The sequence below is a fragment of the Cuculus canorus genome, chromosome Z (assembly GCF_017976375.1).
Source record: "Cuculus canorus isolate bCucCan1 chromosome Z, bCucCan1.pri, whole genome shotgun sequence".
NCBI lineage: Eukaryota > Metazoa > Chordata > Aves > Cuculiformes > Cuculidae > Cuculus > Cuculus canorus.
The window spans coordinates 68942320-68967424 of NC_071441.1; the positions used below are offsets into that span (position 1 = coordinate 68942320).

At 46.0% G+C, this 25105-nt stretch overlaps 2 protein-coding genes across 6 annotated transcripts in view; one reads left to right on the forward strand and one right to left on the reverse strand.

The window, feature by feature from the left end:
* DNAI1 (dynein axonemal intermediate chain 1) overlaps nt 1–18755 on the reverse strand; it is a 156075-nt gene extending 137320 nt beyond the window's left edge. For 2 of the 3 annotated variants that reach the window (XM_054055263.1, XM_054055262.1), the window contains exons 1-3: nt 18570–18755; nt 2635–2703; nt 689–787 (exon numbers count right to left, since the gene is read on the reverse strand). In XM_054055263.1, coding sequence (XP_053911238.1) covers nt 689–787; nt 2635–2703; nt 18570–18602 — 201 coding nt within the window. In that variant the 5' untranslated portion in view covers nt 18603–18755. The remainder of the gene's footprint in view (nt 1–688; nt 788–2634; nt 2704–18569) is intronic. The other variant, XM_054055264.1, reaches the window with a different exon arrangement.
* Nucleotides 18756–19745: 990 nt separating this feature from the next.
* FAM219A (family with sequence similarity 219 member A) overlaps nt 19746–25105 on the forward strand; it is a 103465-nt gene continuing 98105 nt past the window's right edge. Inside the window, exon 1 of one of the 3 annotated variants that reach the window (XM_054054279.1) lies at nt 19746–19930. In XM_054054279.1, the coding sequence (XP_053910254.1) occupies nt 19871–19930 (60 nt within the window). In that variant the 5' untranslated portion in view covers nt 19746–19870. The remainder of the gene's footprint in view (nt 19931–25105) is intronic. The other 2 variants (XM_054054278.1, XM_054054280.1) reach the window with 2 other exon arrangements.

A 25105-nucleotide genomic window follows, 5' to 3' on the forward strand; every position in this document is an offset into this window, starting at 1 on the left:
TCATGTTAATTCTTATATAAGCTATGGTAGCACTTGCAAAATGCTAGCTGCATTCCATCGGGCAAGAAAGACAATCTGTGTCTTGAAGTCTACAGTGTCCAAAAATAAACAATAAGCTCAGTGCCACCAGTGCTTGCAGGATTGGTCACGGCAAACACAAATAGTACTGATGTTAACTCTCTTCACTACCTGAACTGGGGGGTAGTACGTACAGCTTCCCTTTGAGAGCTACTTGGAGGACAGGGAGCAATGCTAGAGTTCCACATGGCAGTGAGAAGAGAAAGACAACTGTAATTGGAAGGGTGACTGACTGCAATCCTACTGAACTAAGCTAAAAAGCAATGGCCACAAAACCATACACCACCTCCCTGTCTGTGCATCACAGGCAGGCACCTGGAAAGATCAGGGTTTGCCCTGGAGTCCTCCTTAGCCGACGGAAGCCCCGGCACCATTTCCCTCTTGAACCAACTTCATGCAGATATATTGTCTTAAGCCAAGAACTGTGTTTCCAAGCATATTCTCCCTCTTTTACTGATGAAAGCCATTTCAGTTTATGCTGCAGACACTGTAGTCCAGCAAGTACTGCAATTTTTCTCTCACAGAACTTTCTCGAAAACAAATGGCTATGGTTTTGGCTTACAGAGTTCTGTACATATCTCATGACAACTACAGGCACTGTTTTACTCACAGCTTCAGTCAGCTCCAGTTGATCTATGGGTTTGACTAGAGACTTTGCTGCCGCCCATTCATCTGCTCCCCCTCCCGCTTCAGTGGAAGCATCTTCATCCTTGACCAGGAACAACAAGCCCATTAGTGCACCAAGACTGTTACTGTTTTGCTGCCTCCCAAAGCAGCACTCCTTCAGGCATGAAGCAAGGAGGACAAAACAGTATTTCTCCACCCATTTCTGCTTTAAGCAGAGCAGATAAGCCCAAATTATAGGCCAAAATTTGAAGATCATTGAAGTGCTCTGCTTGCCAGCAAAAAATCAGCAGGTTGGAGGAGCTGCTCCCCGAGGAGAACTCCTGGCTATAACAAAACTGGAGTAACTCTGATAACAAATCTCAAGTAACTCCACTTCAATTTCAGATTAAAAGTTCATGATTCTGTTACCTTTGATCATATAACACCCAAATGAGCCCTACTTTAGGGCTACTCAAAGGCACAAGTCAAGGACCTGCAGTTACTAAATAATTTCTACTCCAGAAGCTACATTTAGAAATTAGTTCAAGACACAAAGCTGCAGGGAGCCGTCTCCTGGAGGAATGTTAACCACCTTCCTGCAAAGGCCAGCAGGTTTGCATTCTAACAACACAGAGAGCTGCTATTCTAGGGCCAGGCTTGGGTTGATACGACAATATGATATCACTAAGAGGAGAGGAATCGCTGCAGGCATGAATTTCATCTAATTGTCATTATAATTTAATCAGCAACTTCACGATCTTGCAGTTTATCTACAAGATCGTGAAGTTGCTGATTGAAGTGTTTAACTGAGCCAGGCAATATTTCTTCCTCAGTTTGAACTGTGTAATGAGTTGATTTAAAATAAATCAATCATATCTTAAATACAATTCTCTCAGGTCTGCTAAACTTTACAGCCATATAGAGCTGCTGATGAGCCCAGGGTATAAGTGAAGGCTGTTTGCACCCACAGAGACTGCACCCAGCAAAGCTCTGCTACCTGCAGAGAGCCACAGAAGTAAAAAGCACAATGCTGTGTAAAAACAGGAAGTGGCTGAGAGTAACAGAGAAATCTGCATTTGCCATGGAAAGCCACAGGCTGCAGCCTTTTTCTCCCCAAGGGGAGCTGAAATGATGCAAGCTGTAAGGAAGGTCAGGTGCTCTGACACACCAGAGACTATGATGGCAGAACTGTTGTTTGCGATTAAATGCTCCCCATATGAACACCTGCTTGTAGGGCATTTATCACACACAATTCAATGCCAGTGAGTTCAGTGGTTGCTCTCTCTGGCAAAGCAGATAAAAACTGTTGTGGGTTTAACATTTTTATTTATGTTTTTAATTTAAAAGCAAGTAGCTTCCATTTTTAAAGGGTCAAAAGAGGAACATCTAACGAGACTGTGATTTGTCCTAAGAAAGTCAAAAGCTCTTTATCATCATGCCTGTTTAAACGCTTGCAATTTTTTCCCTCCAACCATACTGATGGAGCTAAATAAGAGGAACATAGATTAAATAAAGGTGTCCTAAGCATTTATTTGCCTAACAGTAAAAATATTATCATGAGGCTAGCAGTCAAAAAGTTAACACTATTTTCTCTAATGCTTGTATTTCTATATAAGTTACATGAGTAAGGGCTATGTTTTGAATTTTCTAAAACAAGCAGGCAGTTTGCTTACAGTCCTTGTCAGCTTACATTTTGGAATTTACATCCCAAACATTCTATTTTAAACTTTTCATTTTGAAGTTTACCTTTGTTTTAGCTACTATTTTTATTCTAACTTGCTAGCATACTTCTCTTCTCAGTGGAAATCTACAGCAGCCCCCTACAGCTAAATCAATTGAAATATTAGCAATTCCATAAAGCAAGCCATTGTTCAGACTGAATATACTCTGCATCCCATAGACAAAGAAAGGAAAAACATTTTTTAAGATTTGTGAATGTATGGATCTTACCCGCTTTTTAGAGACAGCTTTAGCAGGCCTTGGTGGTGCTGCCTTTCCTCCTGCAGGTCCACTTTGGCCCTGAAGTGAGAACATATCCAATGTAAACCTTTGAAGCAGCTTATTTCCTTAATTAACTGAAGCAGAATAACAGTTTAATGTGCTTACGAACTTTTGCTGCAATACTATGTTTGAAAAGCCAAATATACCAGTATTTTGTCTGTAAATCATCAGAATGAAAAGCAGCCATTTTCATAATGGTGGTTGAATCACCACCCCGGGAGGCGTTTAAAAGACATATAGATGTGGTACTTAGGGATGTGGGTTAGAGGTGGACTTGGCAGTCTTAGATTTGCAGTTGGATTTGATAATCTTAAAGGTCTTTTCCAACCTAAACAGTTCTACGATTCTAACACAAGACAGCATTTTATTAGCACAAAGAAGCACTACGCTCTATCGTCATTACTGCCTGTCTGTGGCACACCTAAATGTCTCACACACAGGGTTCTGGTGCCATTACTCAAACACACAGAAAGGCTGCTCTTGCCCCAGATTGTTGCATGCCATGATGAGCCCAGAGAGCAGATCCACACCTACAAAGTCACAAATGCTGAAAAAACATGGAAATCACTGATAAGCAGCTGGGAAGTTAACCACGGCCAACGCCCCCAAACACATCACACAACCAAAACAATTTTATGGCAGGCTTTAAGAAAAACTGTGTCACAGTTTTTTACAAGGATTTCTATAGAGTTTTTTTACGGGAGATTACCCAGAGGTTAAGGAATAACCGAAGCACACCAGTGACAAGGTTTTATGAAAACTAGACAGAAAGTGGGAGAGGAAATGAACCCTTTTGAGAAGACATCGAAGGACAGACAGGACCAAGAACCCAGAAGGCAGAGGGAGAGAGAGATGATAAACCAAAAAAGGGAGGCAGTATTAAAAAGTTTGGCTAGAACAATTTCAGGATGGATCCCAAATAACATTGGATGGGATTGATGGGAAAAGCAGAGGAGTTCCTTGGAAAAAATGTTTGACTTCATAGGAAATGTTTTCCTTCACAGGAAAGAAGGAGATACTAGAGGAGAGGAAGGAAGGAAGGAAGGAAGGAAGGAAGGAAGGAAGGAAGGAAGGAAGGAAGGAAGGAAGGAAGGAAGGAAGGAAGGAAGGAAGGAAGGAAGGAAGGAAGGAAGGAAGGAAAATAAAGGCCTGGTATTTATTGATGTTCTCTGGAAGAACATTGAAGTGCACCTTTCAGTTCACATCAAAGGTCCACCTAGGTAAGCGTGTGTCTACAACTGTATTCAAAAGCAGGTATCTACGGAGCTTTCTCTAGGATACCCTTTCAGTTTCCCACAAAACTTGAACCAGAAATGCTATCTGTTTTAGTTCGTATCAGTGGATCTTTCCCTCCACAAATTCATGTAGTCATTTTGGAATCCATGCACATTTTTAGCATGTACAACTTCAGTTGCTGCAGTGCAGCCAAGTGGCCAAGAAGGCCTATGCCATCCTGGCCTGTATCAGAAACAGCATGGCCAGCAGAACCAGGGAAGGGATTATGCCCCTGTACTCAGCACTGTTGAGGCTGCACCTGAAATGCTGTGTTCAGTTTTGGGCCCCTGATTACAGGAAAGACATTGAGGTCCTGGAGTGTGTCCAGAGAAGGGCAACAAAGTTGTTGAAGGGTCTGGAGAACAAGTCCTAGGAGGAGTGGCTGAAGGAACTGGGGCTGTTTAGTCTGAAGAAAAGGAGGCTGAGGGGAGACATTATCACTGTCTACAACTCTCTAAAAGAAGGTTGTAGTGAGGTGGGTGTTGGTCTCTTCTCCCAAGTGACAAGCAATGGGATGAGAGGAAATGGCCTCAAATTGCACCAGAGGAGGTTCAGATTAGATATCAGGAAAAATTTCTTCACCAAAAGTGTTACCAGGCACTGGAACAGCTGCCCAGGGAGGTGGTTGAGTCCTGATCCCTGGAGGTATTTAAAAGACAGGAAAAAGGGGAGCTCAGGGGTATGGTTTAGTAATGGACATGTATAGTTGGACTCAATGATCCCAAAGGTCTTTTCTCACCAAACAATTCTATGATTCTAAGACTCCCATGGTACAACTGCATGCTAATACAAAAAGCTGCTCCCTGCTTTTAAAGTCTGTCACATCCTGCTTTCATCAGGTTTTCCTAGTTCTTCTAATGGAAAGCCCAGCTTTATAACATTATCTGCTGCTTTTATGCTATCTTTTATGAACACCTTAAGGAGCATGAGTCTCTACAGACACTCCTACCCTCCTCATGATTCCCCTTCATTATGAAAATCAAATATTCACTTCTGCCATCTGCTTCCTATGTATTAAACAATTAAGCAGTCATAATGACTTTGACTCAGTATCCCCAGTTCTTCTTTCTAAAGCCCCATTACCTGCTAAGACATAACAAAAAGAATTCAAAAAAGAAATATTTTCAGTGGAGAACAAATTGTAGCAGTGACATGAGGCTGCAACTTCCAGTGTCATTTTCCTCTGTACAAGCTCAGCCATGTAAAATTGCTGTTTCTAACAAGGCATCAGAGATTATTTTTATCCCAGAAGGAATATATGAAAAGTGGTGAAAAAATGAGCAGAACAATACATTTCTAAGCTTAGAAAATGTGTCTCACTTTGAAATACAAATTGTTTCTCTCAAGTGGAGAAAATAAAGAGTTATGACACTTCCTTTATAATCCCACAGTGGGCTGGCAGCAGAGCAGAGAACCTGGGAGCTCTGGTGTCACAGCTACTACTCACATCACTGGCTCACACAGCGGCCCTGCCTCCCCCATGCAATGGCTTGGCAACGAACAACAGAGCATCCTGCCCTACACGGACCAGGCTATACCGGAATTAGATTTGATTCAAACAATGAAATTTAAAACATATTTTCAGAGCAGAATTTTATTTAGATCCAAATCCAAATCAAATTCTTAATTTTAAATATAAAACAAAGCCTATTCACTATCACTCTTTGTAAATGAGTCTATAAAGGCATTTATGCAGCAGCAAAAGCATTGACAAGGCAATTGGAGCGTAATTGGTTTTGGCAGTTGCACACATTTCAATTAACATAATCCAAAAAGCCACCTGTGAATAAATACCCGCAACTGTATTAAAATGCAAACGTGACATTGAAGAAAAGCTGGAGTTAGAGTGTGCTGGAACAACATAGCACAAACTCTACCCTACTCCTCATAACACAAAGTGTTTGTAGAGTATAGTGTGGGCAATTTTTCTGATCAACCAGGGGCCTATGGCTAATTTGCTTTATTTCTTTAGTCTCTGTACAGTAGCATCATGATTTTATGACTCTAACTTAATGATATAATACAGGCCTAGTATGCCCAGGATGCAGCATAGAGGAGTACAGGCAGGAGAGGGTAAGAGTGGTAAGGGTGGTGAAACACTGAAACAGGTTTTATAGAGAGCTGGTAAGGTGCCCCATCCCTGGAAACACTCAAGGTCAGGTTGGACTGTGCTCTGAGCAACCAGATCCAGTTGAAGACGTCCCTGCTCATGGCAGGGGGGGTTGGACCAGGTGACCTTCATGGTTTCTTACAATCCAAAATATTCTATGATTCTAGGAGAAGGGGCATAGGCTTGATGTAGCAGACCCTCCGTGGGTGTAAGCATCTCACTGCTGGCCAGTCAGAGAAATGCTGATCTGCTGACAAGGGAACTGGATAAAGCTGGGTTTAGGGATAGAAAAGAAAACAAAATAATACTATACAGCACACTTTAAAAGCACCAAATACAGTAACAGCTGAGAGTACCACATTCAATTGTGTACAACTGGGAGAGGATATTGAAGGGATGGGTCTCATCACATCAGTTAGTGGGTTTACCAACCTTCTCTGTTTGCCTCAACCCTACTTCAAGGCAAGAACCCAAATGCTGACTGTGGCACGTTCCTTTGGGGCTTCCTGGGAACTAAGTGGAGCAGTTCCCTTCAGCAGGGAGCAAGAATATGACTGGCAGGAGAGTTATAACTTAGCACTTATTATCTCTGGTATTTTGAACGAAAAAAAATATACTCTCTCCAACCTGAACAGTCATGCCTTACAGCTACTTAACCGAAGGATGTGATCTATCTAGACTTCTGTAAAGCCTTTGACACAGTCCCCCACAATATCCTTCTCTCTAAACTGGAGAGATATGGATTTGATGGGTGGACGGTAAGGTGGATAAGAAACTGGTTGGATGGTCGTATTCAGAGAGCAGTGGTCAATGGCTCAAAGTCCAGATGGAGATCCATGACAAGTGGGGTCCATCGGGGATCTGTACTGGGACCGGTGCTGTTTAATATCTGTATCAATTATATTGGCAGTGAGATTGAGTGCACTCTCAGCAAGTTTGCAGATGACGCCAAGCTGAATGGTGCAGTTGCCACACCAGAAGGATGGGATGTCATCCAGAGAGACCTGGACAGGCTGGAGAAGTGGGCCTGTGAGAACCTCATGAGGTTCAACAACGCCAAGTGTAAGGTCTTGCACTTGGGTCAGGGCAATCCCCGTTTTCAGTACACAATGGGGGATGATGTGATTGAGAGCAGCCCTGCAGAGAAGGACCTGGGGGTACTGGTTGATGAGAAGCTCGACATGAGCCAGCAATGTGCACTCATAGCCCAGAAGGCCAACTGTGTCTGGGGCTGCATCAAAAGAAGCGTGGCCAGCAGGGCGAGGGAAGGAATTCTGCCCCTCTATTCCTCTCTTGTGAGACCTCATCTGAAATACTGTGTCCAGTTTTGGAACCCTCAACGTAAGAAGGATATGGAGCTGTTGGAACAGGTCCAGAGGAGGGCTACAAAGGTGACTGGAGGGCTGGAGCACCTTTCGTACGAGGACAGGCTGAGAAAGTTGGGCCTGTTCAACCTGGAGAAGAGAACTCAGAGGAGATCTTATAGCGACCTTCCAGTACCTGAAGGGGCTACAGGAGAGCTGGAGAGGGGCTATTCATAAAGGCTGGTGGGGATAGGACAAGGAGGAATGGGTATAAACTGGAGAGGGGCAGATTTAGACTGGACATTATGAAGAATTTCTTCACCATGAGAGTGGTGAGACACTGGCCCAGTTTGCCCAGGGAGGTTGTGGGTGCCCCATCCATGGAGGTGTTCAAGGCCAGGTTGAATGGGGCCTTAGGCAGCCTGATTTAGTGGGTTGTCCTTGCCCATGGCAGGGGCGTTGGAACTAGATGATCTTTGAGGTCCCTTCCAACCCGAACTATACTATGATACCTGGCTATCACACACATCCTTGGCCAACGGCTGCACAGTGTGGACACAGCCCACTCCAAAAGTGTGCTAAACCTGAAGACAGAAGATGGGAGCCAGCACACACTGAATGTTGTAGGCCCCGGGCTTTCTTCCAAATGTGCTCCACAAGGACAGCACAGTCATGCCTGGAGCAGGTGAGCACCAGTTTTTCTGGCAGGTGGTAGTAAGTCCAAGAACGTGTTGGTCAGTAGCTTATTCCAGGATCCTTCAGCAAAACTCTTGTCTCTTGACTAGAAAACCCATCCCTCACAGCACAGAGATCTCCTTCAGCAACAACAAAAGCTGAAAACCTCATTGTTGGATATCTGGACTCTGGCCAGTGAAGGTAAAGATTGTAACTGTACTTCACTGAATTCTCTACAGAACTCAGTATAGAAAGCCTATGGGATGCAAGCATGACTCCTGTGGTAAGCCTCTGCTGTAGAAGGTTGATCCCAAAGTACCTAAAACTCTTGAAATACAGCTGGGAGGTGACACAAACATAACAAGATGAGATATTAGCATTTTGACAATATTAGCACTAGGCTACCCTCATCAAAACTAGTAGATCTGTTTAAAACTATTGCAAGAAGCAAGGTGGAGAGCGAACACGGCTCAGTCAAGAATATAAAATATTTTACTTTGCGTACAAATTCAGATAATACCACAAAGTCTACTGCGAGGCCACTTGCTGAAAAAGACAGTCCTGACATTCTTTTTTTATAGATATGTTTGTGCTTTGTCCTTTTGCTATTTCTTTTGCAAGTTCCTGCTCGCTGTAAATGTGTCTAAAGTCAGCATACCATCTTTCTTCAGACTTTCCCTCAAAACTCCACTCTGCCATATCGGCTGTAAAGAGTCCTTAATAGCATCCAAGTAGTTGGTGTCCTGCCACCATGGCTCAGAATGATGGCCATTGCTTCCTCATTCTTCTTTTTACTGTACCAATGTGTTACCCATAAACTGTTATTTAATATGTAATCCTTTAGCTCTGACAGCTATATCTTTGTTACACATCACACAGTGTTTGTATAACAAAAGGTCACAAATGCATCCACAATACAAATAAAAAATAAACTATAACTATGAATCAACATATCAATTGCATATTCACTGACAAGATGCTCACAACAATGACCAAAATTTCTAAAATTCAAACACATTTTTGCTCTTACATAATTAACTACAGAAAAAATAAACTTAAGTTAACAGACTATTATTATCATCTCAAAGTGAAAGATTAAGATGTTAGAAAATATGAGAATTAAGGCTGCTGGGGCAACCTTCAATTCAGCCTGTTGGGCACAGGCATTATGATACACAGCTTAATTCCATAATCACACACTCTGGTTTTTGTAGGTTGTCCACCTCATTTAAGCTCTCACAGACTTACAGGCATGGACAGAGTTCAGACAATAAGTTGCTACTAGCATTTTGGTTTCTGTTGTTCAGCATCTACAGTCTTTGGGCTTTTTCAACATATAGCCTAAGTCAGACACACAGCAAAGAACATTTCAATCTCAACAGTTACATTTTAGCATTTCTACATAAACTGATGATGGTTTTGCTACAGAAAAAAAAAATCAACAGTCTTCCTCAATCTAATAAAATGGTGCTACTATCCCTGCCTCTAATAATAACAACAGCCATCAAGAAGAGGAGTGTGAATAATTATGAGGAATTTATATTAGGAAAAAAGAGACATTGTTGCTAGGGAACTGAGGAATGGTTACAAGGCATTGAAGAGTTATAAGGAGTTTTTCACCCACAGGTCATCATCATAACTCTGCTCCACTACTACAACCAAAAATGCTAGAGTGAGAATTCATGCATATAAAACAATTTTTACTCTGATGACTGTCTTACATTAAATAAATGAAAAGATTAACATCGTTCCAGTACCTGAAGGGGGCCAACAAGAAAGTTGGGGAGGGACTATTTACAAGGGCATGGAGTGATAGCTTTAAATTGGAAGGGGGAAGATTTAGATTAGACATTAGGAAGAAGCTCTTCATTATAGGGGTGGTGAGGCACTGGCCCAGGTTGCCCAGGGAAGCTGTGGTTGTCCCATCCCTGGAGGGGTTTAAGGCCAGGCTGGATGGGACCGTGAGCAGCCTGATCAGGTGGGAGGTGTCCCTGCCCATGGCAGGGGGGTTGGAACAGGATAATGTTTAAGGTCCCTTCCAACCCAAACCATTCTATGATTCCTACAGTGAAATCATATCAGAAGCCCATAAGAGTCACAACACTTAAATTAAGGATATAGAAAACCCAAGCCACTGTTCTTTTCTGGACCTTTCTTAGAGGATGTGTTTATCACAGCAGCACCTAGAAATTGCCCCCTGAGCCAGACATCAACCATGCTACAAGGCAAAATTAGTATTTACTACAGCAAAGATAGAGTAATCCAACAGGGTGACACTGACAAAGAGAGGAAACAGCTAAAAAGTGATGCTTTAAATGCCATTTAATTTTCCTTTCCCTTGCCACAGCTCCCTCTAACATAGGCAAGCCACCAAGAGGTGTAAATGGCTGCAAAACCAAGTCGAATTGCTGGCCTGTCCAACAAGCATTTCTAATTGTATTTTTAGGCAGGGTGTTAGAAATGTCTCCAAATGAAATCCCTCTAAATATTGCCTTTTTTCAGTTATGAAACAGGAAAACTAAAATAAGGAGAAACTACTGATTACTTTTCAAAAGACATTGCTGCAAATTCACTACCAGGCTGGCATTTTGTAAGAGCTATCTTATTTCTGCATCCCAGAAACATGCAAAGGGAAGGCAAGCATCAAAGAGATAAAATGTCAAGTGGAAGTTTTGCCCTTAACACTCCAGTAGCATGTTTCCACCTGGCCTGCAATTAGGAGAAAAAAAAAAAATCATACCAAACCGTCTATTCAAGTCTTGTCCTTCTCGCTTATGCTATCCACTCTCTCTTTATGTTGGTGATGTGACAGCACTAATTGCTGACCTGAGACTCATTAACCAAATTTATACAAAATAGATGGGCTATCAGGACCTGCCTTCCTGACAAAATAGCAAAAGCTCTGAACCTTTCTCTAAGTCCTGGAACAATCATTTTTTGTTTGTTTTTAATAGCTATTTTGTACAGTCCAACTTTCTGAGTATTTCATCCTCCACTGCAGAAAACCTCTAACCTGTCACTGGTAATGCTGATGGTAAATAAATCATCTTGGTGTCCTAGGAAGCAGAGATTTACTCTCAAGAGCAAGCATTTACTTACGAACCAGGTTGAATCCTGAATTTGTGACCATATAAATTACTATGGAAAAAAATGCATCTATCCCTCACATTCAGATCCAAGGCATGCCTCGACTACTCAAGTAGGAGATGCAATAATGCTATCGCACAGGCTGTCCTGTCATCCAGGACGAGGTTCCTCACCATAGCCTTTGCTGGCTAGCACATTCTCCTCCTGTGCTGTCAGATTAAACTGTCCTTTCTAGACTAGCTCTTGCAACTGGTCACTCCATTGTGAGGACCCAGACCCACCACTGTTACTCGAGTAACTCCTTGACTAGTGTGAAATGTCTCCCTATGCTTAAAGCATAAAATGGGCTGAGTAGATTTGGATTTGCAGACCCAGCTTAAAACACGTGAAAACTCAGAGGCAGGTATGATGCAGGCTGATTACTCTGCAAAGCTTAATGGTCAGTTCATATTAAGCAAATTTTCCAAGGCCAGAAAATCTATTATGTATTAATGAAACATTCATCAAGGCAATGACAAACCCAGAATATAACTCTTTCATTATGCAGTCATTCCTGCAGCCTTTCTGCTCCCCTGGCTGTTACCATAAGACAATCAGACTACAAGGAATAACAATCACAGAGTGGTCCTGATAAGTTTACTTCATCTTTTTCAGCAGAGACATTATCATTCTCAGTTTCTCTGGAGCAGAGCACAGAGGTTAACATGAAATCTGAAAATGAAAGAGAACACAGCTGCTTGCAGGATTATGATGCAAAGAGGGAGAGACACTGTAAGAACTAAGCCTGACATTTCTATAAAACCATTCAATAATTCCTTGTTAAGTTTTTATTCTTATTTTGAATATAAGCAGTCTCCATAGTAAACCACCACTCAGCACAAGGTGCAGAGAAGCACAGAATGGAAACAAAGCCAACAGAAGTGACTTCCAGTCTGCCCTGCAGTGAACACCCATCTACGCACACCAGGGACCCAATTTAAGAACTATTTGCCAACACATTTTAGAATCTGTTTTCTGAGCATCTTGATTTCAGCTTGGGTGGAGTTAATTTTATTCCTAGTAGCTGCTGTGGTTTAAATATAGTTTGCAAATAATGCCGATAACATACATTGGTTTTGTACAATGCTTATGCTCACCTGGGAGAGAGTTAATTTTCTTCCCAGCATGTTTTAGAGTTAATATGAGAAAAGTGTTGTTAATACAACAATGTTTTTAGTAGCTGTTAAGAAATGTGGGACTTTTTCAGTTCCCCATGCTCTGCTAGTGAGCAGGCATACAAGAAGCTGGGAGGATCATAGCCAGGCAGCTGACTTAAGCTGCCCAAAAAAGTATTTGATGCCATATAACATTGTGCTCAATATATAACTGGGAAGTTGGCCAGGAGCCAGAGTTCACTACTCTAGGATCACTGTTCAGGGACAGCCTGGGTATTGGTCATGAGATTCATCCTTATCCTCTCTTCCTTTGTTGTCCTATTAAACTGACTTTATCTCAACCCATGAGTTTTTGTGTTCTTTTTCCTTGATTCTCCTCTCCATCCCACCAGGGAATGGAGGGGTGAGAGAGTAGCCACGTGGTCCTAGTTGTCAGCTGGGGTTCAAACCACAACACTGAGGGGCCTTAAACTGAGTGTTCATTTTATATTCCACACATGGTTTAATGCATGTGTAAAAGCCAGCTAGCACCTTAAAAGCGCTTGCTGGCAAAAAAAAAGTTAAATGCACCTGATTGTTGACTGTGTGTGGTGAGGGGGTCTCATCGTTTCTCTTTGACAACTTGCTGAACAGCAAAGAAGCTGTTTACATGTCAGTAAGTGCAAGACCACAAGAGATATGACTTGCTATCCAAACTCAGACGCTTTCTTAACAGTGCTTAAGTGACCTGTTGGTGACAGTGGGCTTGACTCTAAGTGAGAAGACCCCAAGTGATGAGGCCAGGCAGTCTGGTTTTCCACATCATAGATGCAAAGAAGTGTATGCAACGTCAGCTAAGAAACCATAACCAAAACATGCTTCTCCTTGAGGTGGGTTCAGCCACAGAGGTACGCAGCAGCGCTGGGTAGTCTCCACTGCTCACACAAGGCTTTTCTTTGAGCCACAAAGCAAAGACATGGAAATCTGGAACACCTCCAACAGCATACCTGATAACCAGGTTTAAAATAACTATCCCAAAATTGTTGGCAGCTTTCTCTCACCACCCAGGACCATGCACAGGACTGAAATCAGGCTAAAAGGGTGCCATTCTCTATCCTGTCAACAACTTTCTGCATGTCCCTACAGGTCAGTATTTTAAAGAATACTACATTTCTCAGTGTCCTGTTTGTCATACTCAAGACCTCATTTTTAGGAGAGCCAATAATTCTTCCACTCTCTTCAGTCAGGAGTGTTGTGGCCAGCAGCAGGGAAGGGATCATCCACCTGTACTGATCAGTAGTGAGGCACTCCGAATCCTGCGTTCAGGTTTGGACCCTTCACTATATGAAAGACATTGAAGGTCTGGAGTGCGTCCAGAGGAAGGCAATGAAGCTGGTGAAGGGTCAGGAACACAGGGGTTATGAGGAATGTCTGAGGGAACTGGGGTAGGTTAGTCTGGAGAAGAGGAGGCTGAGGTGAGACCTCATCGTTCTCTACAACTCCCTAAAAGGAGATTGTATGAATCGGGTGTTGGACTCCTCTCCCAGGTAACAAGAGATAGGATGAGAGGAAATGGCCTTCAGTTGCACCAGGGGAGGTTTAGACTGGATGCTAGAAAAAAATTCTTTTCCAAAAGAGTGGTCAAGCATTGGAACAGCTGCCCATAAAATGGTGGAGTCTTCCTCCATGGATGCATTTAAGAAACATGCACTTCAGGATATGGTTCAGTAAGCATGGTGGTGTTGGGCTGATGGTTGGACTGGATGAGCTTAGAGGCCTTTTCCAACCTTAACGATTCTATGATTCTAGGCAGGTATGCTGCCTTTCCATAATTATATATCTTCCCAAAGTGTTGTGGAATTCAATATCCATGACACATTTAGACCTGAAAGGAAGGATGCTACTGAAGTACAGTGCATACATCAGTATTATTACTTACACAGCTGCATCAGGAACACAAAGATACAAACAAATACAATTATTTTAATACTTTGAACATTGAAACACATTTCTTATTAACTACACAAACACACATGAGCCTAAAAGTGCTTCTAACTAAGGCTCAGGTCGAGTCAAACATCTGGAAGGCCACAGCCTTGTTCTTTGATGGTCAACCAGACTTCAACATATTTTCATCAAGGAATATGGGAGATTTCTTTCAAAGAAAAAGAAAAAGACATCGTGTGGCTGGAGGTAGAACTGGAGGCTGAAGTCACCCAGATAAAGGAAAAAAGATGAAATAAAGCAAGAAACTGATGTCAAAGGAGAAGGCAGATACGAGACAGGCACAGAAGAAGGGCAGGCAGCCACCACCTGTAAGAGAAAAGAAGAAGAAAAAAGAAGAATTTATCACAAAGCACTTGAAGAACACACAGCCATGAAAGCAAAGGAGGGGCTGGAAGTGACATGTGGCAAAAAAAAGAAGGACCTGACAGCATTCAGGTAACTACTTCTGCTTTAAGAACAATTTCAGGGAGAACACTTCCAAAGGGAAAGCAGCCAGCAATGAAAAACCTAGGCAGCCGAGTAGCACAAATCAATACATATGAAACAGAGGAATGAAAAGCACATGGACAGGTGAAAAGAGCATAATGCTATAAGAGAAGCAGCAATGAAAGGGACAAGGACAGAAAGCCTGGGGAACTGATGCTCAGCACAAAACCCAGCCCCATCGGCAAGTAGCAGGCTTGTTTCCTGCCTTACTACAAATACTGGCAGCGAGGAGGAACGTGTATGAGCGAGAAGTGCAGAAGCTTATTTTCAAAGGATATTTTCTAGTCAAGAACTGGGATCTAGACCTTGACTCGCCAGTTAATTTTACAGTGGCCATCAGAGCTCAGTAAATACAAATCATCAGGCCCTGATCAGGCAGTGAGTAGTGCAGAGCTACAGCTGTCCACTCCCTGGACTCTCAAAGCCGCTGGGATATGGGCTATACTCTAAATCAGAGAAAATGACGCAAAAAGCCTACAGACTCCAGAGCTACACAATTCTTCCACTAGGGTACTCTAGCAGATAAATGGATGTGAAGCAGCAATCAAATTTAACAAGTTCAAGGCAAATATAGGAAAGGCAATACAGGACAAATTAAAATCATTGTCTTTTAAGTTGTTGTAATGAAATTTACATGAAAACAAATGAAAATCCTAAGAGTTTAGACAGTTTATGATGTTTTGAGAACTTTAAATTAAAATTAATGCATTTACAGCACATTAATTAAATTTTTCAAGTAATGTGTCAATCAAAGCCTCTTAATTTCAGAATATGTGAGATAATGGCTACTGAAAATGATTGAAAATATTTATGTGGGAATTATAAAAATAAAAGAAATGGAAATTCTGAGCAAGCATTTCATCTCAGGTTCAGTTTGTATCATTATTACTACTGATGGGGTTTACAATTTCAGCATAAACATCTTCATGATCGAGGACTGGACGTGGCATTCAGTTTTGAAATTTTGCCCACTGCAAACTTTATAAAGCCCTTTGTAACTTGATAATTACTAGTACTTCTTAGCAGAAGATTAGTAATGTTACAGTGATCCTCTCTCCTACTTTTGCCTACTCTAAAGCCCATGGGTCCTTCCACTCCATGTATAAAGACATCCGGATGGCTCCCAGAGACCTCGGGGGCCATTGAACCATTTAAGTACTTCTGGATTTTGGGCTCCAACTCTCAGTGGGAGAGGGAGAGGTGACTGAGCTCCACAAAGTTAGCTCACACTCAGTCAGCTTTATTTGCACAGGCTTCAGAGGTTGCATAGGTCTATATGGAGTCTATACTGCTGTGGTGTGGATAAACCACAGACAAGATGGAACCACCTTGGGACGGTGATCAGATGATCAGCAAGTGTTGCTGTGCCCCCATTGAGAGAGCTCCTGCTGTCCAGACCCCCTCGCAGACCACTACAGGTTGCCTGAGGATCTCAGCTGCAACTTCACAGCTCTGGACCATCATGGTGGTCCCTCTATTTTCAACTTCCACTTTCCTTGATCAGTTATGGCTTTCTGGCACATGTTTTGGACTGAGAAAGCAGGCTGCTGGTTTTCAGTCACTGCTGGACCACCTATGGTAACCCTCTTCCCCCAACTCCAATGCCTAAGCATGTTGGGAATGACCTAGACCTCTTATGAAAAGGTTTTTTTCAGGCAGGTGATCTGCTTTTAAATCCAACGCTTTGGTAGTGGAGTAATAGGTGAGATCCAGGAATTAATCTGACTCAGCCCTTCATCCTGCAAGGAGATGTCCACGGATGTGCCCACGCAGAACCCAAAGGCAGACAGGTACACTCACACCACTATTTCCAGAATCCCCACAAAGGTGAGCAGGTGACCTCACTTCATTGTGTAAACCAAGATAAGGGCAAATAGTAAAACGAAAGGAAAGTGACAGAAGTTACAGGTAGCTGTTCTGATTTGAGCTAAAGCAGAACTAATTTCCTAACTTTTCAACTAAGCCTTGACTAAGTAACTTAATTTTCTGAAAGTTAACTGCATGTTTTCCAGACAGTGTCTGTCTTTAGAAGAGATAATGCTTAAAATGTATGATTATTACCAAAGTAATGGGGCACTGGTATACAGACAGGCCATTGCTTGTACTTATACCAAGGTCTTCCCTGAGTTGATGGAATGCTGTGAAAGTGGAGGAAAAGGGTCACACCTGCAGGGAAGAACGGACAGGACAGGTGACTCCAAACTGACCGGCAGAGGACTTCATTCCATATACATCATAAACTGAGGGATCATGACGGTCATTCACTCTTCTTCGATGGTCAACATCCAGTGAGAACCTCGTCTGTACTTTTGCCCCTGATCCCACAGCCATGCATTCCTGAATCAAGTTCCTGAGTCCAGTTCCCTCTTGCCATGGAGTGCAGCCAAGGAACTTTTCCCCATGCCTGCCCTGCAGCATCAGTGGTAACACAGTCATCGAGGGGTGAGGGGGGTTTCGTATATTTGTATGTTTTATTATGTGAGGATGGATAGGGCTGTGAGTAGCCTGGTCTGCTGCGAGGTGTCCTTGCCCATAGCAGGGGGGTGGAACTGGGTAATCTTTAAGGTCCCCTCCAACTCAAACCATTCTATGATTCTATGATACATATTACATTTCCCAGAAAACTTAGGCATATTCTATTACTTTCCAAGCACTCATTTCAATGTTATGAACTTCTCAACAGCCAAATCTCCAGTAACTGGGACAGGACCAGTTCGCTGTCTGACTTTACATCCTTTAGATTATACACAGAGATGATTAAAGAAGGCACATCTGTTCAGCACATATCACACTTAACACACAGTGTTACCATTTGTCAAGCGAACAGTGTCTGAAAAAAACCCACACTGCCTGAAAAAAAGTTGTCTGAAAAACTGTCTGCATCTTTCACAAAAGCAGTTACTTAAATGAGATGGAGCTGAAGTGAGAAAACTGACTTCAGTTCAAATCAGAACATTCCACTGTTGCAACAGTAATTACTTCTTGCATCAGCATAGCCAGAAGAGGCTGCACAGCAGTGTTCCCTCACGTGAACCACCATCACTACAAGAAAGACATTGAGGGGCCGGAGCATGTCCAGAGAATCGAAACAGTGGCTGAAGGGGCTGGAGAACAAGTGTTATGAGGAGCAGCTGAGGGAAGTGGGGTTGTTTAGCCTGGAGGAGGCTGAGGGGAGACTTTATCACTGTCTACAACTCCCTGAACAGAGGATGTAGAGGTGAGTGTTGGTCTCTTCTTCCAAGTGACAGGTCATAGGACAAGAGGAAATGGCCTCACGTTGCACCAGGGGAGGCTTAGATTGGACATTAGGAAAAATTTCTTTCCCAAAAGGATTCTCAGGCACTAGCAGAGGCTGCTCAGGGAGGTGGTTGCGTCCCTACTCCTGGAAGGATTTAAAAGACAAGTAGATGAGGTGCTCAGGGATATGGTTTGGTATTGTACAGGTATGGACGGGCTCAACCTCAAAGGCCTTTTCCAACCAAGCAGTTCTATGATTCTAAATTGTCTATAAAGCTGTCTGCAACCTTCAGTCCTACGGTTCCTTCAATGAGATGGAGCTGAAGGGAGGAAACAGACCCCCCTCAGCCCCAAACCAGACATCACGCTGTCATCAGCAATTCCTGCACAGGCACAGCCAGAGCAGCGCTCCCTCGTGTGAGCCGCCAACTCCCGCTGCATGAGGCGCCGCAGTTACGTCACAGGTGGGCGGCGCTGACGTCACGGCGACGGTGCTGACGTCACCGCGGCGCTGCCTCAGGAAAGCACGGCGCCACCCTGCTGCCACAGGGTGCTGGCACAGGCTCTTACCTGCCGGTGCCTGTCGCCCGCTTTAGGACGCATGGCGACTGCCACGGCGTCCCCCCGGCCACACTCCCGCTCCTCACGGCGGCGCCACACCTCACCGGAAGTTGACAGCAGCAACCATAGCAACGCGCCGGAAGCGCCGCGCGACCAAACGGCCCACACCGTTCCACCACCTCAACCACACCCTCCGCGCAATGCCCTGATCACACCACCACCACTCTCACCCTCAGCCGAGGGTGAGAATAGTACGTCCCTGCGGTGCCGGGGGGGAGTGCATCCGCCTCCTGCAATGCTTCCATCAGGCCACGCCCCTTCTACGGATATGGCGACGCCAGGGAATGGAGAATCAGCGTCCCTCAGTGATTGCCCTAAGCCACGCCTCCCAAGTGGATATGCAAATGAAGGGGAGGGAGGTGGCGATGCTGGAAAACGAAGCATCCGTATCCTGAGGTGATCGCCCTAAGCCACGCCTCCATGTGAATATTCAAATGAACGATCGTGGGGTGGTGGTGCTGGTGAACGGAGCACCCGGCTCATGCAATGATTGCAGTAAGCCTCGCCCCACTGTGAATATGCAAATGAAGAGGCGTGGCCACGCAAGGAGCCGAGCATCCGGCCCCGCGGTGGTCGCTAAAGGCCACGCCCCCACTGTGAATATGCAAACGAGGGGGCGTGGCACGGCAGTGGTTGGGAACGGACCATTCAGCTCCCGCGGTGATAACCCTGAGCCGCGTCCCTCTGGCGATATGCAAACGACGGGCGGGGACGTGGCGGTGATCGGGAATGGAGCATCCAGGTCCCGCGGTGACCGCACCAAGCCGCGCCTTCTTTTGAATATGCAAATGAAGGAGGGCGTGGTCGCGCAAGCCGCGCCCCCACACGTATATGCAAATAAAGGGGGCGTGGTGACACCACGGAAGGGACCATCTGGATCCCGAATGATCACCCTAAGACACGCCTTCATCCCTGTATGCAAATTAAGGGGCGTGACGACGCCGGGGAGGCGGTGCGGCGAGGCAGTGCTGGGGAACGAAGCATCCGGGTCCCGCGGTTAGAAGCCTAAACCACGCCTCCTGCTGAATATGCAAACGAAGGGGCGCGTCGACGCATGAAACGGACCATCCGGGCCCCGTAGTGGCCGTCCTGGACACGCCCCACCTCGTGAATATGCAGATGAGGGGCGTGCCCGGCGTGCGCCAGCGCGGCTGAGTCACGGCGCGGCGATGAGGCAGCGGGCGCGGCGGGCGGCAGCGTCCCCCGGCGCCTGAGCAGCCGCCCCGCCCCGCCGCAGAGCCGCCGCCACCATGATGGAGGAGATAGACCGGTTCCAGGTGCCCGCCGTGCGCGCAGAGATGCAGCCGCTGGTGAGGGAGGGGTGGGCGGGCAGGGCCGACCCCGGCAGCCGCACCGGGGACCGGAGGGTTCGGGGCTGCGGGGCGGGGCCGCCGCGACGTTATGTAATGGGCGCCCCCAACGCCGCGCCCCGGGGCCGGCACCGACGGTGGCTGCTGCTGGGACACCCTCCCCCATCCCCGTGTCATCCTACCCGTGTCACTCCCCTTCTCTCCGGTGTCACCCCCCCTTCTCTCCTGTTCCCCCCCTTCTCTCCGGTGTCACCCCCCCTTCTCTCCGGTTCCCCCCCCTTCTCTCCGGTTCCCCCCCCTTCTCTCCGGTGTCACCCCCCCTTCTCTCCGGTGTCACCCCCCCTTCTCTCCGGTTCCCCCCCCTTCTCTCCGGTATCACCCCCCCCTTCTCTCCGGTATCACCCCCCTCTTCTCTCCGGTATCACCCCCCGTTCTCTCCGGTTCCCCCCCCTTCTCTCCGGTGTCACCCGTCCCCCCCTTCTCTCCGGTGTCACCCCTCCCCCCTTCTCTCCGGTGTCACCCCCTCCCTCTGGTGTCAGCCCTCACCGTGTGACCCCCCCTTGTGTCATCCCTCCCTACCGTGTGACCTCCCCATGTCACCATCCCCTCCTCTGGTGTCACCCCCCCCCCCCCCCCCCCCGTCCCATGTAACCCCCCATACCAACCCCTCCCATCTGGTGCCACTTTCCCTCTGGCGTGTCGTCTCCCCCCTCCCCCTCCTCCCCCCCCCCCTCCCTCCCGGTGTCACCACCCTCTCAGTGTCACCCTCTCGTGAGACCTCCCGGGTTTTTTTCTGTAGCATTGCTTCCCATGGCATTGTCTTCCATGCCACCTCCCATGGCATCAGCCTTGTCACTCCCCCCTATTCACATCTCGTGGCATCCCCGGTGTCACCTCCCCCACCCACCCCCGATGTCAAACACACACCCGGGTGTCAAGGGCCCCGTGTTGTGTCACCTCCCATGGCATTCCCCATGGCATCAGCCTTGTCGCCCCCCTTGTCACCTCCCCTGGCGTCATCCCCAGTGTCTCCGCTCCCGTGCCACATTCGGTGGTATATCCTGTGGCATCACCTCCTGTGCCATCTCCCGCATCAGCAACCATGTCACCGCTCCTTGTCACCTCCCTGTGCCCCCTCCTCCCGCTGGCACTCCCTCCCGTGGCATCAACCATGTCACCACCCCTTGTCACCTTCCCATGTCACCCCCCTCCCCCTGGCACGCTGTCTCGTGGCATCAACCATGTCACCACTCCTTGTCACCTCCCTGGCGCGCCTGCCCCCCCCGCCCCGCCCCCTCTCCAGTGTCACCTCCTGTGGCATCAACTGTGTCACCTCCTGTGGTTGCGGCTGCTCACCTGACCCTGACTGAGGGAAATGCCGCTTCTCCCAAGACCAGCATCATCCCAGGCCCACTTGGTTGCTTGGGAAGCATTGGGATCCAGCACCGGGAAGCAGCAGGGATACTGGGCGGGAAGGGAGGTGCTGAGAGCTGATGGGGTTTGAGTTGACGTTTACAAAACAGGTGAGGTCTGGAAGGAGAAGTGGGCAGCACTACGGGCTGGTCTGGGGGCCGTGGGAGCGGAGATCGCCAGGGATGCGGCGGGTGGGTGAGTGCCAGCTGCGGGGAGAGGCTGCAGGGCAGGGTCCCTACAGCCACCCCACTCAATGCAGAGCTGCTGTCAGATGTTCGCCTTCTGAAAAGGCTGGGTGTTTACAAATCAACATCTCTGCCAAATCAGTTTCCCTCACCTAATATTTTTGACATAAAAATGTCATCTGTGAGGCTCTGTCTGTTCAGTTGGCTTTTTTTCTCCCCATCCCAGGGCGTGTGTTTTTCATTTCAGGATGTTTTCTTCATCTCATATACATGGTTATGTTCAATTAATGAGGACTCAGGAGGCTGACATAATGGTTACCCCGTTGCGTGGGACCCTAGGGAATCCTTGCAGGGAGGGAAGTACCCAGGCTTCTGCGACTTTGTGGCTGTGTAGAGTGGTCCTGGGCTTTTGTTAGCTTCTGAAATGACGCTTAAGAAGGAAGGGGAGCTGGCTGGCAGCCATGGGAGATACTAGATCCTCACTAAGTAGTCTTCCAAGACTTCTTAGGAGATGTGGTTGCTGTGCTGTGATGCTACAGGCTTGCTTCTGTATGCGTTGTGCTGCAGGCCAATTGAATGTGTTTGTCCATTTCTGTTTTCCATCTGGAGAGCTTCCCTGGTGTGTTCCTCTTCCCCTACTCCCCTCTGCCTTGCTCTCTGCCTGAAGGGGTGTTGTTACGTATATAATGGGCTGTTTCACTCAAGATGATTCCCTTTGGCACCTGGAGTAAGCAAATTCCATCTCAGCATCTGACTGTGTGAGACTGGGATGTGAAATGTTTGGAGAGGTGAAAAGAACTTTAAATACTTGCACAGATCCTCTTTACAGTGGGTAAGGAAAGGTTATTGGCAGGTTCACGTTAGTGCTGAAGACATTGCTGAGAATTCCTGTCTTATCAAACTGCACATTTTTTAGAGTTGAGGAACCAATCCTCCATCTCTTGTGTGCATGTTTATAAAAAATTGAGAACACAGTAATTGTGAAGAGAAGGACTCTGTGAAAGTCTACAAACACAAATTACCCCTCAATGGCAAGGAAAACACTTTTTCTATGGTGGGAGTGTTGACAAATTTTGAACTTTTTTTTTTTTAGTCTGTCCTGTTGTTTCTGTTTGGTTCTGTAGCTTCTAACCTTTCTGACGGGGAAGAAAACTGCCTGTACAAGCTAGTGTGGACTTGTTACATGCCCAGCTTGATGTGTGTGTTTTATCAAGCAGAGATGTGACAAGGCTGGTCTTCATTATTCATGTTGTGGAGGGTAGTGGGCATAGCAGTGAAAATAGCAAGTTTGGAAAAGGTGTTGGTAGACAAAAAAGACTCCTAAGTGTTCTCTAGAACCCCCTTGTTAACAGTGGAGGAGTGGAATTGGCACTGGTGTGCATGTTTGCATGGACATGGAGTGAACAGAAGCCAAAGAGGTCATTGGGTCCAGTGCTGTTGCCTCAGGATGGAGTGGAATATTGTATGGCAGCAACATTGTACAGGCTTCCTTCCCTTCTTCAGCAGCCAAGAATTAGGAGGTTTTCACAAAGGGCTTTTAACGCCTGCGTCAAAAGAATACTGTGAACTTGTGTGTTAGTGTTTCCATTGACTTTTAGCTACTGGAGCTCATAGTGAAACCGTGCATGTGTGAGGGGCTGTTGCTGTGACTAGATGTGTAGGGTACTTCAGTGTGCCTGGAAGTACTGGCATCAGGCTCAGAAGTGGGACAGAACAAGTCTGGTACTGCATTTCCAGTGGCTTTCTCTGCTTTATGGCTCCTGGTCTATACCTTGCAAGTAGGGACTGGATGCTTGGGAGAATCCTAGCAGTTCAGAAGCCAGCGGGGATCTATCATCCTGATTCGCTTGGGTGATATGGTCCTGCCGAATACTATTGCTTTGTTCTAATTCAGTTACCATTTGCCCCTTCCCTCTCTCTGCCATTCTGTACTTTAATGTACAGAATAACTTTACCAACTTGGGACTAATTGTTTCTTCTTCACAGTGTAAAGGTTTTCAGTTCCATGTGGTTTCAGGGAGAGATGAGACTCGCAGTCTTTTCCGTATCCAAAGGGCTGAGGTTGAAGTTTGTTTTCCAGGTGGGACCTAGGAGTTGTTGTAAACTGCCACTGAAGCTATAAAAAACAGTCTTGAAACTTGATCCCCTGCTGAGAGCAAATGGAGAAGAGAATGCTTGATTTGAAGTGCACATAATATATGAAACATTTTTTCATCCTGTTCAGGCTGGAGGGTGTCCTAGGAGAGCGCCATTCCCTCTGAGTCTGGCCAGTGCCTGACAGTTATGAGAAGGGTCCTGCAATGAGGTTTGAGAAGCAAGGCTTTGCTCAAAATCCTTAAAATTGTTGTGTTGTTGATCTGTGTGCACGCTTTTGAATACCTCATTCATCGTTGTATATGAAATATCATCTTGTCTTCATGCTAAACTCCAGGATAACCACCAGTGGTCTGCCTAGAAACCATCTGACAGGCAGGCCTGCTGATTCGTTGATGTTCAGAACTGAGAGATGGATACAGCCATCAAATGCTGAAGGGAAACCATTCTTGGGAAGTATCTGAAGCCTTTCTGAGCCCCTCAGCCTCCAAACCTGCCACTGATGCTGGCACTGTTTATTGATCAGCACTCTGTCAAGGGTGGTAGTGCACTAACGTCTGATGTCTGTTGAGTATACACCCTGACAGTAACCGATGTGGTATTGACTGAGGACAGAGAACCCGACACATCCATGGCTTTTTGCAGAATTAACTTCCTTAAAGCTCAGATGTGTCTAGCAGGGCAAGCTTCTCTCTTAGACAGCCTTGTCCAGCCAAGGGCTGTGTTGGCATCTTGTTGCAGGGCTAAAGACAGCATCTAGTACAGACTGGAGCTGTGTAGAGTACTGCTTGCTCTGGCAAAGCCTGTCAGGTTCTCTGCTTGCTTCAAGTTTCCTTCTGCTAATAACAAGTCAGATGTTGTGTTGCAGAGCAGAGAAGCGTTTGCTCTGCAGGCTGCACACTGGCCAGCTCTGTCATATGTGACCTCCTGTCCTTCACACCAGATGCAGTGATGTGAAGTTATGAAGGTGAGTAATCATTTTCTCCTCTCTCCAGCATGTTTGGGTAAGTATTACAAGAATCAAGAAAGCTATCTTGACTCTTTTTGACCTCTGCAAGCATGTCATGAAAACTGCAGTGTTTTCATGTCAGGGAAGAGTTCAGTATAGAAGTGATGAGAGGGGTATTCTGCAGGCAGGTGGACAGGATGGCACACAGACAAAGCTGCAGGATGGTATGAGTCCCCTTATTTCACATCTTTGCAAGGCACATTACTCTGCATATTCTGATATTATGGCACAATTCTATACATATGCACCATAAAAGGGAGGAAAGGCTGGTAACTGGCACTTAGTTACATTCACATGGTGCCTTTCAATGGGATGGTCTGCTCTGATGCCCATTGCGTATCTTGGATACTGGTGGCTCCTGGCGTCCATCCCAAAAATGTCTAGCTCTTCAAATTAATATTAGGGTCTGGAGCACAAGTCTTATGAGATGCAGCTGAGGGAGCTGGCGTTATTTAGCCTGGAGAAAAAGAGGCT